The following is a 14,170-nucleotide window of genomic DNA, read 5'->3' on the forward strand; positions in this document are numbered from 1 at the left end:
ACTGGAAGGCTTTCCATGCCGTCTTTTCCTTGCCACGCAGTGCATGGTCAAATGCATCATCTCGAAGAAGTTCACGAATCTGAGGACCAACAAAGACATCTTCCTCTATCTTAGCTTCACTTAACCTTGGAAATTTTCCACGGAGGTACTTGAAAGCTGTTTGTGTTTTGTCAATGGCCTTGACAAAGTTCTTCATCAGACCCAGCTTGATGTGTAAGGGTGGTAACAAAATCTTCCTTGATTCAACAAGTGGTGGACGCTGAACACTTTTCCTCCCAGGCTCCAATGACTGTCGGAGTGGCCAATCTTTCTTGATGTAGTGGGAATTTCTTGCACGACTATCCCATTCGCAGAGAAAACAGCAGTACTTTGTGTATCCAGTCTGCAGACCAAGCCAGAGAGCAACAACCTTCAAATCGCCACAAAACTGCCACTGATGTTGGTCATCCTTTATGCTCCTCAAAAGTTGTTTCATGTTGTCATAGGTTTCCTTCAGATGGACTGCATGACAAACTGGAATTGATGGCAAAACATTGCCATTATGCAGTAAAACAGCTTTAAGACTCGTCTTCGATGAATCAATGAACAGTCTTCACTCATCTGGATCGTGAACGATGTTGAGGGCTGCCATCACACCATCGATGTTGTTGCAGGCTACAAGATCACCTTCCATGAAGAAGAATGGGACAAGATTATTTTGACGGTCACGGAACATGGAAACCCTAACATCACCTGCCAGGAGATTCCACTGCTGTAGTCTGGAGCCCAACAGCTCTGCCTTACTCTTGGGTAGCTCCAAATCCCTGACAAGGTCATTCAGTTCACCTTGTGTTATGAGGTGTGGTTCAGAGGAGGAGGATGGGAGAAAATGTGGGTCCTGTGACATTGATGGTTCAGGACCAGAAGTTTCATCCTCTTCCTCTTCCTCGTCTGACTCAAGCGAGAATGATTCTGGTGCATCAGTCCTTCTCCGTGGGGTACTGGGCGTATAGCTGATGGAATGTTTGGATAATGCACAGTCCACTTTTTCTTCTTTGGCACACCTTTCCCAACAGGAGGCACCATGCAGAAGTAACAATTGCTGGTATGATCTGTTGGCTCTCTCCAAATCATTGGCACTGCAAAAGGCATAGATTTCCTTTTCCTGTTCAACCACTGGTGAAGATTTGTTGCACAAGTATTGCAGCATATGTGTGGGGCCCACCTCTTGTCCTGATCTCCAATTTTGCAGCCAAAATAAAGGTGATAGGCTTTCTTAACCATAGTGGTTATACTGCGCTTTTGTGATGCAAAAGTCACTTCACCACAAACATAGAAGAAGTTATCTGCACTGTTCACACAAGTACGAGGCATCTCTGCTCACTTTGGCTAAACAGAAATGTGTCCCTTTGCAAAATCAAACACTGACAAATAAGAGAGCACGGCACTGTATGATTTCTAGAGCTGATATAGGGCAATTTGTTCAGCAGAGTGATGTAAGCTTTGTTAGGATTGCATCATCCATGACTTCTAGGAATAACATGATGCAATTCATATCATGTATGATGCTATACCAGCTTCAGATTGCATCATTCATTGTTTTGCCTAAAAAGCAAGTACTGTCCAAACCCAGTCATAGATTTATTCATAGATCCAGTCAAAGATGTATTTGAGTCATTTCTGGTTTAAATTGAGATCCCTTCCCTTTATAACTCACATATCCTCCGCCATTCCCAAGTCAAGGGTCGTATATACTGACCCAATAGCATATCTTGAAAACTAGAGCCAATCAACAATTTTAAGCATCATTTTCGTTCTCAGTGACCCAGAATTAGTAAAGTTTGACTACATTTATTTCAGAAGCATTTTGGCTGTAGAGCAGTGTTACGGTAATATCTCAGAGATGTTCCAATAAGCTTCTTTCCCAGGCTTCTTTCACAGGTTTCCTTCCTAGTCGGGCCCAATCCTTTCCCCTGGTTCAGTCCTTGTTAGTTCCAGCAGACATCTTAGGTGGTAACTAAGGGTTTTCTCAGGATTGGCCACCGCCTTGTTCTGTTCCACCCCTTTATAGCTTTGGCACAAGACAGGAAACTGGGTCCCCACCCCTCGTTCTAAATGGAAAAGTACCTGATTTAAGGTGGATTTCAGCATCAGGTGACATGGTCACATGTCCCTGTGAGACCTCATTTTTCATTACCCAGGGGCTGGCCCACACGTACACAGGAAGGCTTGCAGATAAATAAACCCATTCACAGTGTATTGATTCTGAAGCACCCTTAATGGCTTCCACTTAATATGTTTACAACAGTAATACAAATTTATATCTTATTCTCCTAACTCCAGACATAAAACTAATACATGCAAACAAATAGGATGAACACACTCAGTAGATTACAAGCTTTCTAATGATACCATAAAAGAGGTGTTTAACATAAAGCATATTCCCGTTATGTCCTATTCATAAGCATATTTCCATAAAGCATATGGAGTTCTACGTCACAGCTGGATTATTCAAGACCACAATCCAGCATCCATGCCTCACGGCGCCCATCGGTATCTCGTACCTCTGACAGACCCACAGACCTTTTGGGCACGGGCACTGAATCTTCCGTACCAAGAGAGAAGGGCAAATGCCCTAGGAAAACACTCCCAGTACGCAAATTGACATAGGTACCGCCAGCAGTATTAGCCCTCTCGGCACCAGGGAGACTGGCACAGATGAGGTCTTCATCTCCCCTGACAACAATACTGGAGTGATTGGTACCAGCGGAATTCCATCAGGGTGGTACCCTGAGCATGACAGAGGCATCTGACTCTTTGCCCCTTGATACTGAGCTTAAGGCACCAAGCCTTTGCCAGGCACGGGCATAGGCGCCAACTTTCCCCGGCGCCGGTGGGTGCTCATGCCTCTCCACCCCTGGCCCTGCTCCAACTCCACCCTTTCCCTATTCCAACCCCTTCCCCAAAGTCTCCGCCCCGTCCCTGCCCCTATTGGACCCCTTCCCCAAATCCCGGCCCCAGCTCTGCCTCTTCCACGAGCGTGCCATGCTCCCCCCTCCCTCCCAGTGCTTGCCGTGTGAATCAGCTGTTTCACGGTGCAAGGGGAGCCAAGGGGGAAAAGTGGGCATGTGGTGCACCCAGGGGAGGAGGCGGAGGCAGAGCGGAGGCGGAGGTGAGCTGGGATGGGGGGGCGGAGCAGGGAGCTGCCGGTGGGTGCTAAGCACCCACCAATTTTTCCCTGTGGGTGCTCCAGCCCCGGAGCACCCACAGAGTCGGCACCTATGGGCACGGGGCATATCCTCACAATCATGCCATGCCTCTCCACTGTCAAGTGAGAGGTCAGAAAGTGAGCCTAAGGAGTTTTCACAATACTCCTACCAGGCTTCATATGGGACTGTGACAGAGTGTGCCTACTCTGCACTGGGCCAGAAAGTGTTAACTGTGCATTGCAGGCTGAGGAGGCCATGCCCCTCTGCCTCTACTGGGCATGCTTAGCCTGGAGGCAAGGTATGAAAGGAAGCAGCCCAGCTCAGTCTGGCAGGCTGCTGAAGGGGAAGAACACAGACTGCAGGCTTTCTCCTGAGAGCTGCTGCAGGCCCCGACCACAGAGTCAAGGTGTGCCGAGCCCCAGACGGATTCCAGGCTGCCTGCGGAACCCAGAGAAGGGACCGAGCCATCAGGAGCTTCACCCGCTGAGGACCCCAGAGATCCAGGGGAACCGTGTACTATCACTGAGGAAGACAGGGTAGGAAGCAGCGCAGGGAATTTAGACATTGCTCTGGTTGGAGAACCAGGGAACAGGTCACCATGTTTCGGGAGGATCCTTTCTGACTCAGCACCCTCACCACTGCCGGGGCCCTGGGCTGGGACTAAGAGAAGCAGGGAGAGCCCCAGTCCCCTACCCTGGACACCACACACCCCTAGGTGGTGCCCCACTTCCCCAGCAGGTCGATAGGCCAACATAGCTCCTCGGAGGTGGGCAGTTTTATTGACTGCGGCCAGTAGGCTACACAGCCCCAGGGATGTGGGTGACTTTATTGACTCCAGCCATTTGGCCACGCAGTGTGGAAGGGCCGTTCTGTTGACTCTGGCCATTGGGCCATGCAGCACTATGAGGAAGGGCCGACCTATTGACTCCGGCCACTAGGCTGTACTACCACATTTTATATCACCAGCATAGAACAGGAGTCAGCAACCTTTCAGAAGTGGTGTACGAAGTCTTCATTTATTCACTCTAATGTAAGGTTTTGTGTGCCAGTAATACATTTTAATGTTTTTAGGCCTCTTTCTACAAGTCTATAATATATAACTAAAACTATTGTTGTATGTAAAGTAAATAAGGTTTTTAAAATGTTTAAGAAGCTTCATTTAAAATTAAATTAAAATGCAGAGCCCCCCGGAACGGTGGCCAGGACCCGGGCAGTGTGAGTGCCAGTGAAAATCAGCTCACGTGCTGCCTTCCGCATGAGTGCCATAGGTTGCCTACCCCGGCATAGAACCTAACTGGCTGCGGTACAGCCTTTCCCTTTCTTTTGACATAACACCCCGTGATGGGGGTGTACCTACCCCATGACAGGGACCCATTATCAACAGTGTCTGGGAATTTCCAGAAGGCTAGTTGTACAGTCCAAAAGGATGATTGTACAGTTGCTGGGGTTTACCAAAAGTGAATACCCGGAGCTAACTAATACACTGTGGGGAGTATGGCAGAATTCAAGACCAGTCTCTTAAACTTTCCACTTGCAGTTCCTTTTCAGACTGTCTTCTATTCTAGAAAACTGATTCTTTCCTACAGCAGCTTGATGTAGATCAAATTTGCTAAAAAGATAAAGTAACCGTTTCTTTCAAGTCCTGAGATAAGTCAGTGCTGAACCAGAAAAATGTCGTCAGGGGTAGCTTGAATAATTTGTCACCTTCAAAGAATTTGGGGACAAAATCAGACCTTAAGAAATAAGCAGGTGCCACTTCTTTAAGCTTGCTTTAGCTTACCCTAGATGTGAGTTTTGTTCCTTAATATTTTAATGTACTGTAATATTTAGATACCTAAAGTATTTCTATTTATATTTGGGGCCATACTAAATAAATAAATAAATAAATCCTCCAAGATTCTTCTCTCCCTGACTGATGAAGATTAGGAACAACCCTGTGTAAAAATAGATCTCCTAGGAATCTTGGATGCTTACTCAGATGTTGCCCACATTGAAAGTCTTGGCGACAGTTACTGTAGTTAGAATATATTTAGAAATTGATTTTCAATACTTTTGAAACTTAAACTCTCTTCCCTCCCTCTACTCCAGTTCTGAAGATGGGAGAAATTCTTTCCTTACACTAATATTGAATCCAAAGTACACAGTAATAGTAAGCCTCAGGGAAGTATAGATTAATGGAACACTTCTGCTTAATGGAAACATTTTTTTAGTTATTAGTATATGTTTTCCACCTGCCTACATTGTTTATCTTTTAAGTAACATGAAATTAACATTTCTTTCCTTAATATTATTTCCTTTTTCACATGGAGCTAAACTTAACAGTGTTTTTGGCGCGTGGGCGTCATTGTTTCTCTGAGAGTAGTTCCTTATCTTTTTCCAGAGAAAATGCTTTTTTCCCCAGAGAATGTCAAGCCAGCAGAGGATACTTATACATTGGGATACTTCAGTTATAGTGGTATTATATAACTATTTTTAGAGCTAGGGTGAATAACTGAATGTGCAAAATTTCCCATCAGGGACAACTATGGAATAAATTGCTGATAATAGAAGCTTCTTCCCAACTATAGGCAGTTAGTAGTTTATCTATTCTTGAAGTATGAAGGCTTGTGTCACTTTATCAATTTACCTTACCTACCAAAATGGTGGTGTTCTTTTTTCCATGTAAACATCTAGTGTTTTTTTATGCCTACTAAGGTTTTGTCCTCAAATAATATCTTGTGGCAGTGAGTTCCACAAGTTAAGTAGGCACTAAGTTTGTATTTTTTTCCAGAAAAGTATTTCCTTTTATCAGTTTTAAGTTGCTGTCTTTACATTTCATTGCCATTTCACTAGTTTTTGTATGAGAGGAGGTCAAAAAGAGCATCTGACTTACTTTCTTTATTATTTTATAGACCTGAATCATGTCCCCTTTTATTAATCTCCTCTCTAAATTAAATAGTCCTAATCGATTAAATATCTCTTCAGATGACAGTATTTTCATGTGTCTGATCTTTTTCTGATGCATTTCTATTCACTCTAATTTCTCCTATTTTTTAATTGAGAGAGGGTGATCAGTGCTGAACACAATATTCCAGGAGAATGCATACCGTTGATTTATATAATGACATTCGTAATAATTTCAGTATTATTTTCCATCGCATTCTCTATACATTCTTACAATTGGTTTGCTTTTTTGACAACTGTGTTAAGCTGTTTGTATTGATGCCCAAGTCTTTTTCATGAGTGTTTACCATTAAATACACGCTTAGATGGGTTCTAAATTAAATTATTTCTTCCTGTGTGCATTGCATTGCATTTGTCAAAATTGAGTTTTGTTGTCCATCCTGTTGCTCATTCACCTAGCTTGGTTAGCTTGTGCTTACTGGGAACGGGTTGATTTTGTTCCCATTGCTTAGGCCCAATAAGATTGAAATAGAAAGTACTGCTGGATGATTTCTGTGCCAACTCCCCCTTCCCTCCCTTTCCCCCCAGTTGTCCAGTACTTACAATTGGTTGCTGAGCAAAGGCACAGGCCTGTTCACACATATGCTATTGTTATATATTATGTCAATTACAGTTTGGTATGTACCATGAATTAATAGTATGTCAATTGTAGATCTACTCAAATTACATACATAAGAAAGAAAACCTTCAGCTAAAATTCAGCCATAGTTCATAGTTGGACCTTCTCTATTGATTCTTAGTCCTTTGTTATGAGCTTCTTATGTTTCTTGTAGTACATGTGAGTAATGCTGAACTTTGAATTCACTATTAAATGATACTAGTCCACTTAACCTACTGTAAAGATCAGTGCCAGGTACATAGGTGCTGGAACTCGGAATGCTGGAGTGCTGCTGCACCCTTGGCTTGAAGTAGTAATAACAACCCAAATACATGGTTTCCATCTTCAGCACCCCTACTATAAAAAATTTTCCAGCACCACTGACTTGGATATCCATGTATTTACCATGAAATGCAACAGGATTGTCAAAAATCCCTCATAACCTGGAGTTAGTTTGCTGATGTAGAATTGAATTGAACCTTTAATATTAAATTCAGACATTGGTGGCTATGTTTTCAAAATTACAAGTTTGGCTCCTTAAAATTGGGAGAGATTTGAAATCACTTATCTGAGATGTTTGTGCTGACAACAACAAAGACTCTGAAAAAACCTTACTGGTCTTGTAATAAGCTCAAGCTGAGTTTACAAGCTTTGAGCTTTTCTGAAAGCCTGTTTAGTGTAATGAGGGTTTTCAGATTTCAAAACTCAAACACCTTTACATAAAAACTGATGATTATTATCAAATTAGGGAACGTTGTTTCCCATGTTTATTTTTTCAGTGTGTTCTTTCAATTATTGCAAGTGCTGCAGTGCAGTAGATCATTTTGCCTTTAAAATATTATTTAAGACAGTTTTTGAAAATCTCATATGCAGTGTTTCTGTTCTAAAAGTGTGATAGTTGAAAGATTATCAGCCTGTTTTTTCCCTATTAAGTCAAAAGCTGATATGCATACACTTGTTTTGTCCCATAAATAAGTATTTAATCTGGAAAAAAAAAAAAAAAAGCCTTGGGTTCTGCTGCCATGACAACTAAACAGTGTCTGAAACTCTGCTGTCATGGTGACCTCCATGGCCCACACTGCATCACGCTGACGCCTTTTCTAAAGGGCCCAGCAAATTCAATAAGAATTCTTGTTGGTGAATCAAGAAGAGCTTTGTCTGAAAAACAATTGAACAGAATATTAAGGATACAAGCTGTTACATGTTGTCTGTGTGATTAGTTGCTATTCTTAAGTTAAGATGCACATTCTTATTTAAAGGTTGAATCACTAGCCCTGCTCTTCAATTTATTATATGAAAATAATTGCATGATTTTATTAGTAGTAGTAGTAATTGTAGTACTACACCACCTGACAGCCTAATCAAGGAGCAGAACCTCATTGTGTTAGGTGTTGTCCATAGAACAAAAAGATGGTCGTGCCCTGAAGAGCATGTTGTTATTCCTACTAGTTGTAATGTATTTCTGAACAAGTTTGAATCATCTGTGGCAAATAATATGAAATTAACTGAGTTGTTAGAAGTTTTCACCTTATTTAACCAGTATGTTATTGATCTCATTATGTTCAGTAGTTTTTAGACAAGATGTAATATGCAGTTAGGTCTGGGAGGAAGAAAAAAACTAGAAACATTGGCCTAATGAAGTAGTACTATACAGGTTGTTTGGCTTTTACCCACATTGTTCTTTTTCACACTGTGTTGGTACCAGATTTAAACTATTTAAAAAATATATGTTAAAAAGATATAATGTTTGAAGATGGCAGTAAAATTAGGAAGAGCTTTTTAATAGCTGAGATGAATTCATAACAATGCTGTTTGGTTTCCAGTGTGTTATATTTCTAAATTTAAACATTCAGGCCAAGATTTTCAATAGTGGCCTGGTGATTTTGTGTTTCTCTGTTCTTGGGTGCCAACCTGAAATGACTTAAATGGGCCATGTGATGTTCAGTGGTCACTCAGTGCTTATGTTGCTTGCACGAACTCTGCTTTATTTGGTAAACAACTGGCTTTACATAACAAGAGCCCCACCAAGACTCTGCCTGAGAAGCTCAGGTACAGGCCTGATTTTCAGAATGTGCTGATAACCCACCCTCTGAAAATTCCATAAATTGGGCATCCAAAAATGGAAGTGCCCAAAATCTGTAGTCATTTTCAAAATTTTTGACCCAGGTGTCCATATGTTGAAATTAGATGTTCATGAATTTGCAGCATTTAATTTTATAGGGTTGGGGAAAATAAAAAATGGCTTAGGGTTTGTCTACACTACTGCCTAAATCAATGTAAGTTATGTCGCTTAGGGGTTTAAAAAAACCACCCCCCTGCATGTTGTAACTTACATCGACTTAAAGCAGCGTGTACAATGTGCTATGTCGGCAAGAGATGCTTCCCCCTCTCATTGAGATAGAGTAATTACATTGATGGGAGAGTGCTCTCCTATTGACATACTGTGTCTTCACCAGACACACTACATCGGCGCAGCTGCATTGATGCAGCAGCGCCAATGTAGTGCAGTAGTGAAGACAAGTCCTTAGTTATGTATATGATCTGTTAAGCACTTTTCGGGAAATGTTCCTTACTGTCCTTATCTTTGTACGTAAGATATGATGCTGCACAACTTTGCCATTCACGTATTAAGATGTAGGAGCAACACCTAGTGCCTAGTATTTTCTTAGGAGAACTTTCAAATAATGACAAACTTAAATTATGTAAAGTGTTTGAAACACTGACATTACTCCAGCAGGAGATGGCATTTCTGATGAGGTAATGGGAGCCAGCTTTGGATCCCAGAATCAAGTAGGAGTTAGAGTTGGGCAGGTAGGTTGTTTTTATTTTAAAATATTAAAATTAAGACCTGGAAATGATTATTCTGATATCTAGGTAGACATAGAACCTGTCACCCTCCCTGCCCTGAAAATAAAATTGTAGGCAATGCTTTTATATTGTTCTATTTGTGATCCTCAAAAACCTGCCTTTTTATTTTATTCAGGCCATTGGAAACAGAACAAGTCAAAGATGCAGATATAGAAAAATGGGGCCAAATTATTTATGCATGTGTAGATCCTGAGTCATTCCAAATATTTCAGTGAAGTGACTCCAGATTTACACTGGCATTGCCAAGTGTCGAATTTAACCCATGAAGTTGAATTTTGCATTCATTTAAGCCTTTTGAAGGTAATATGCTTTCTTGGGTGCAACTGAGGGGCAGACTTTGGACTAGGGTGTAGACACAAATATGCACAGACCAAAGATAAAATATGTATTAAAAAAGGAATGTCAGAAACCAGGTGTGACTTGGATTTACTCACCTTGACACTCCTCTATGGACTGCAGTAACAGAAGGCTATACTAAGAATGTAAAGGGCTATAATTTCTCAAGACCTCCAGTGGCAGAAACTCTTCTTAGAGGTGTAGCACAGCACTGCAAACTCTCACTCTCCAGGAGGAGAGTAGCCAGCTGTTGCTGCCAGAAAAATTGAGCTCTTATTTTTGAACAAGTGGGTGAGGCTGGCTTGGAGATATGCTGATTCAGCCTCTCTCCCAGGTAGCCTCTTCCAATGAGATTTGAATGAAGCCCCATCCTGAATTGAAAGGAGGGCAAAGTACCTACCCTCATACCTAGAATGGAATAAAAGTAGTGGGATGGACAGAATGGAGTGCAAACCTCATACTCCTCCAATCAGAAGGGATGGTTCCAAGAAAATTCCACATGGTAAACTGTATGGAGTTTGCCCCCATCTGTTGTCCTCCCCAGAGCTTTGCTGTGGGACAGCCTCAGGACTGGATGATGATAATTTGAGGTTTCTGAAGGAAACAATATATGGAATGAGAAAGGTATGGCTCTATAATGCTGAAACTCATGGCACTGATACGCAAAGGGCTCTGGTTTTAGAATATTTCAGATTCCCATTTACATTGAGGTGAGAAATATCATGGAGGTGACTTGAGTTGAACTCCAGGAGCATCTTTTTCCACTTGATCTAAATAGTGGTATTAGCAATAGCATTAAGGGTAGGCTGGAAATCTGTAAGAAAGTTCTGTAGCAGTCGTTGCAAGGGAAGGAAGCATAAAAGAACCTACATGGGTGTGTGTGGGGGGGAGGGACGGACAGCTCCAGAGCCTGAAGATAATCTAACTACAGAAGTATTTATAACACACACATCATAGTACTGATATGGGTAATAAGCCTCATACTTGGGTAGCTGTTGGATAAGAAATGGTCCATCAGCTAAAAAAACCGCATCTACGTAAATGTGTAGCTTTGTCATATGTAAATCTGAGGACAGGTCCATTATCAAAAATAAGTGTTAGTTGTGTTAATTATATTTTACACATCTGTATTTTATATTATAATAATAAATATTCATGATTGTGTATTTGCAGTTTCCTGAATGTGGTTTCTATGGAATGTATGATAAAATTCTACTTTTTCGCCATGATCCTACCTCTGAAAACATTCTCCAGCTGGTGAAGTCAGCTACTGATATCCAAGAAGGAGACCTAATCGAGGTTGTCTTGTCAGGTAAAGTGTATGTTTTCTTGAGGATTGTTATCATGTTTTGTAATTGCGAATACCTACAATATTTTGGTGTTGGTTAGGTATCTTCGATTGTTTTATGGATTAAATGCTTAGACAAAATCTGCCCTCAAATATATGTGTGCAACAGTTTGGAGTTGTGCACATATAACTGAGGACAGAAATTAGCCCTTAATAAATTTTTCATGGTATGCCTTTTCCCTCTGTCATACTGCATGTTCTCTGATAGCCTGATTTTGCCATAATTTCTAATAAAGCGGCAACTTAATGTTAAAAATAAAGGATGAAATTATCTCCAACATAGGTAAAGAGTAATAATACACAGTATACATTAAGGAAAAATGCTGATGTGGGAGGATAAATGTCTTCTGTGGAATAGGGTAAAACCAAAACATAGCAAATAAGATAAAAATACTTGAAATATAGCATGCATTTACATTAAAAGTAGCTTAAAATGAGATTTATATAATAACATGCATCAGGTAGCAATTGTTTAATTGCTTTAATTGTTTTAGTTGATCAAATATACACCAATGGCACAAACCATTATTATTATTATTTATCAGTAATACAAGTTTATGTAGGACTATACTTTTGTTTGGTGTTAGATGGATTTTAAAATAGTATAGACCCAACCTCTAAGAACTTGAAATGTAAATTAGGCAGGGACAGAAAATGAAGATAACTAGCAAACAAAATGGTAGGGAAAAGAAGGCTGAGCTTTAAAACCATCATGAAAAATGAGTCATGTTGTACAGCTAGTGAATTTTATAAATTCTGATATTCTTAAATTATTAAGAAAAGGCAAGCATGCATGCCTTCAGATATTATACATTTAAATAAATAAATATGCAGCTTTCTTTGTTCCATCTCCTAATTGTCTCAACATATGCACTTGCTTTCTTGGATTCTTATTCCTGCTTGCTACGCAGAAATTGTTCCTGCAAGCCCTGATTCCTACTCCTCTTTATTTTCAGATAATGCTTCAAAACCTATAAAGTGGGTGTTGCACAAACACTCACTTATCCTGAGGTTATGAGACTGAGAAAACCAGTCCGATAGCATTTCTTTGCTGATGGACAGAGAATATATCAATATTAAGTCTAGTAATTGTTAGTTACAAACAAAAGCCACAGGGGGTTTTAAATGGAAAGCAGAAAAACAATATCTAGGAAAACATAAACAAAACCAGATATATGGAAGATGTGCTTGTTCAGTGCCTTTGATCAGTTGTCTATTCTCTGTCCTCCTACATACAAAAATATTAGGTAGGCAAAGGAGAGTTCCTCACATCAACAGCTCGCTTCCCATTCCACTGAAGACAGGGTAAAGTAAGGAGTGGGGTTCAAATCAGAGGAGAGATAGAAGATAATGGAAGCCATAGTCCCTTCTCCAAGGAGATTCCAACCTAAGAGAACAGATCAGAGACACAAATTTCTGGCTGACCAAGAGATAGAATTATCACATACAGGATTATAGCGTCTTAAAAATGAATTAATAGTAGCACTTTTGCAGATGGTAGAATAAGTCTGTTATAGTGGATTATATATACTACATAGAATTATATTTTGAGGCGGAATGTGGAAAAAGGAGATGCTGAATATTTGCTCCACTGGGGTAGTGATGTTGTTACAGATATAAGGGGATAGTGTGGAAGAAGTCATGGAGGCAATAGGGAAAGAAGGAAGCTAAAGGAATAGGTAGGCACAAGGTAGTGTCAGAGCAAAGAGGAAGGTCAAAATAGACAAAAAACATAAGCCCTAACATGGAGGTGGGATGTGCATAGGTAGGGATATAAGGGGAGCAGTATGAATGGAGTGGTGAGGTGAGAGCATGGACTTAAGAAGCATCTTCAGTTGTTAAGGAGGCCAGAAAATAGTGAGTTGCAGTAGAAAAAGTGAGACATGAGCAGAATTTTGGTGATGAGGATGGAGAAAAAATAGAAAATTTTAGAGATGTAGATAGGATTTGGCAACAGCCTAAATCTGGGAATAAAAGAGAAGGAAATAAAAAATATGTTAAGTTTGAAAGGGTGGAAAACAAGGAGGATGCTGGAACTTTTAAGGGAAATGTGATGGGGAGGGAGATGAGGAACTTGGCTTTTTCATGGGACATCCAGGTAGAGTGCTGGAGACACACCTGGAGTAACCATTTAAATGCTTGGGAAAGGTCATGGGTGAGGAGAGAGAAGTTAGAGGCATCAACATACAGGTAGTAACTGAAGCCACAGCAAAAATCATTGAGGGATAACATGGAGAGCCGAGTTTGAGTCCTGGGAAATACTGGCAAGAGGAATGAAAGGATAAGTTCATAATCATCAAAACCCAGTTGTTCTCTTTACCATAGCATTCCCATAAGGCTGTTGCATGAGAGAAAGTCTGTTTACAATACCCTTTGCTCAAGAAGGCAGAGATGAAGGCTATACAGTAAAGAAGTCAAGATCCAGAGCATTCCTGTAAGTCAGCAAGATGGCATTCATATTTTTCCATATCAGGAAGCAGATTACTCATTTTGAAAAGATGCCAACTATCCCTATTTTCTGTGCCATATTTGCTACAGTATGTAATCACTACAGTTCAGTAAATCAGTAATAATGCTACAGTCAATCCAGCACTTAGTTTTTTATTTGGTGTGTAGCTTATTCTCTTTTGAAATGCAGACCACATAAAATGCTTTTCAGTTTGCCAAAATTAGAAAACCAGCTGTTTAAATCTTCAAAAGTAACACCTGATATAGTGCTTTAAGGCAGTAAAGGAGAATTGTACTACTGGAAAAATGTAAGTACTAAGGCATTCATGCCCTTAACTCACTGGTGAAACCTAATGTCTGTCCGTGAGAGTGTGCAAATATAAATAACTCCACAATATTTACACTAGTTATATTTGTTAAATCAGCAGCAGGCTTTTTGTA

The 14,170-nt window shown here is 40.5% G+C and overlaps 1 protein-coding gene across 2 annotated transcripts in view; it reads left to right on the forward strand.

Annotated features, from left to right (window-relative positions):
- Window positions 1-14,170, forward strand: part of PRKD1 (protein kinase D1) — a 313,480-nt gene that overhangs the window by 172,833 nt on the left and 126,477 nt on the right. For both annotated transcript variants that reach the window (XM_034768761.1, XM_034768762.1), the window contains exon 2: window positions 11,107-11,245. In XM_034768761.1, coding sequence (XP_034624652.1) covers window positions 11,107-11,245 — 139 coding nt within the window. The remainder of the gene's footprint in view (window positions 1-11,106; window positions 11,246-14,170) is intronic.

The sequence above is a fragment of the Trachemys scripta genome, chromosome 4, assembly GCF_013100865.1.
Source record: "Trachemys scripta elegans isolate TJP31775 chromosome 4, CAS_Tse_1.0, whole genome shotgun sequence".
NCBI lineage: Eukaryota > Metazoa > Chordata > Testudines > Emydidae > Trachemys > Trachemys scripta.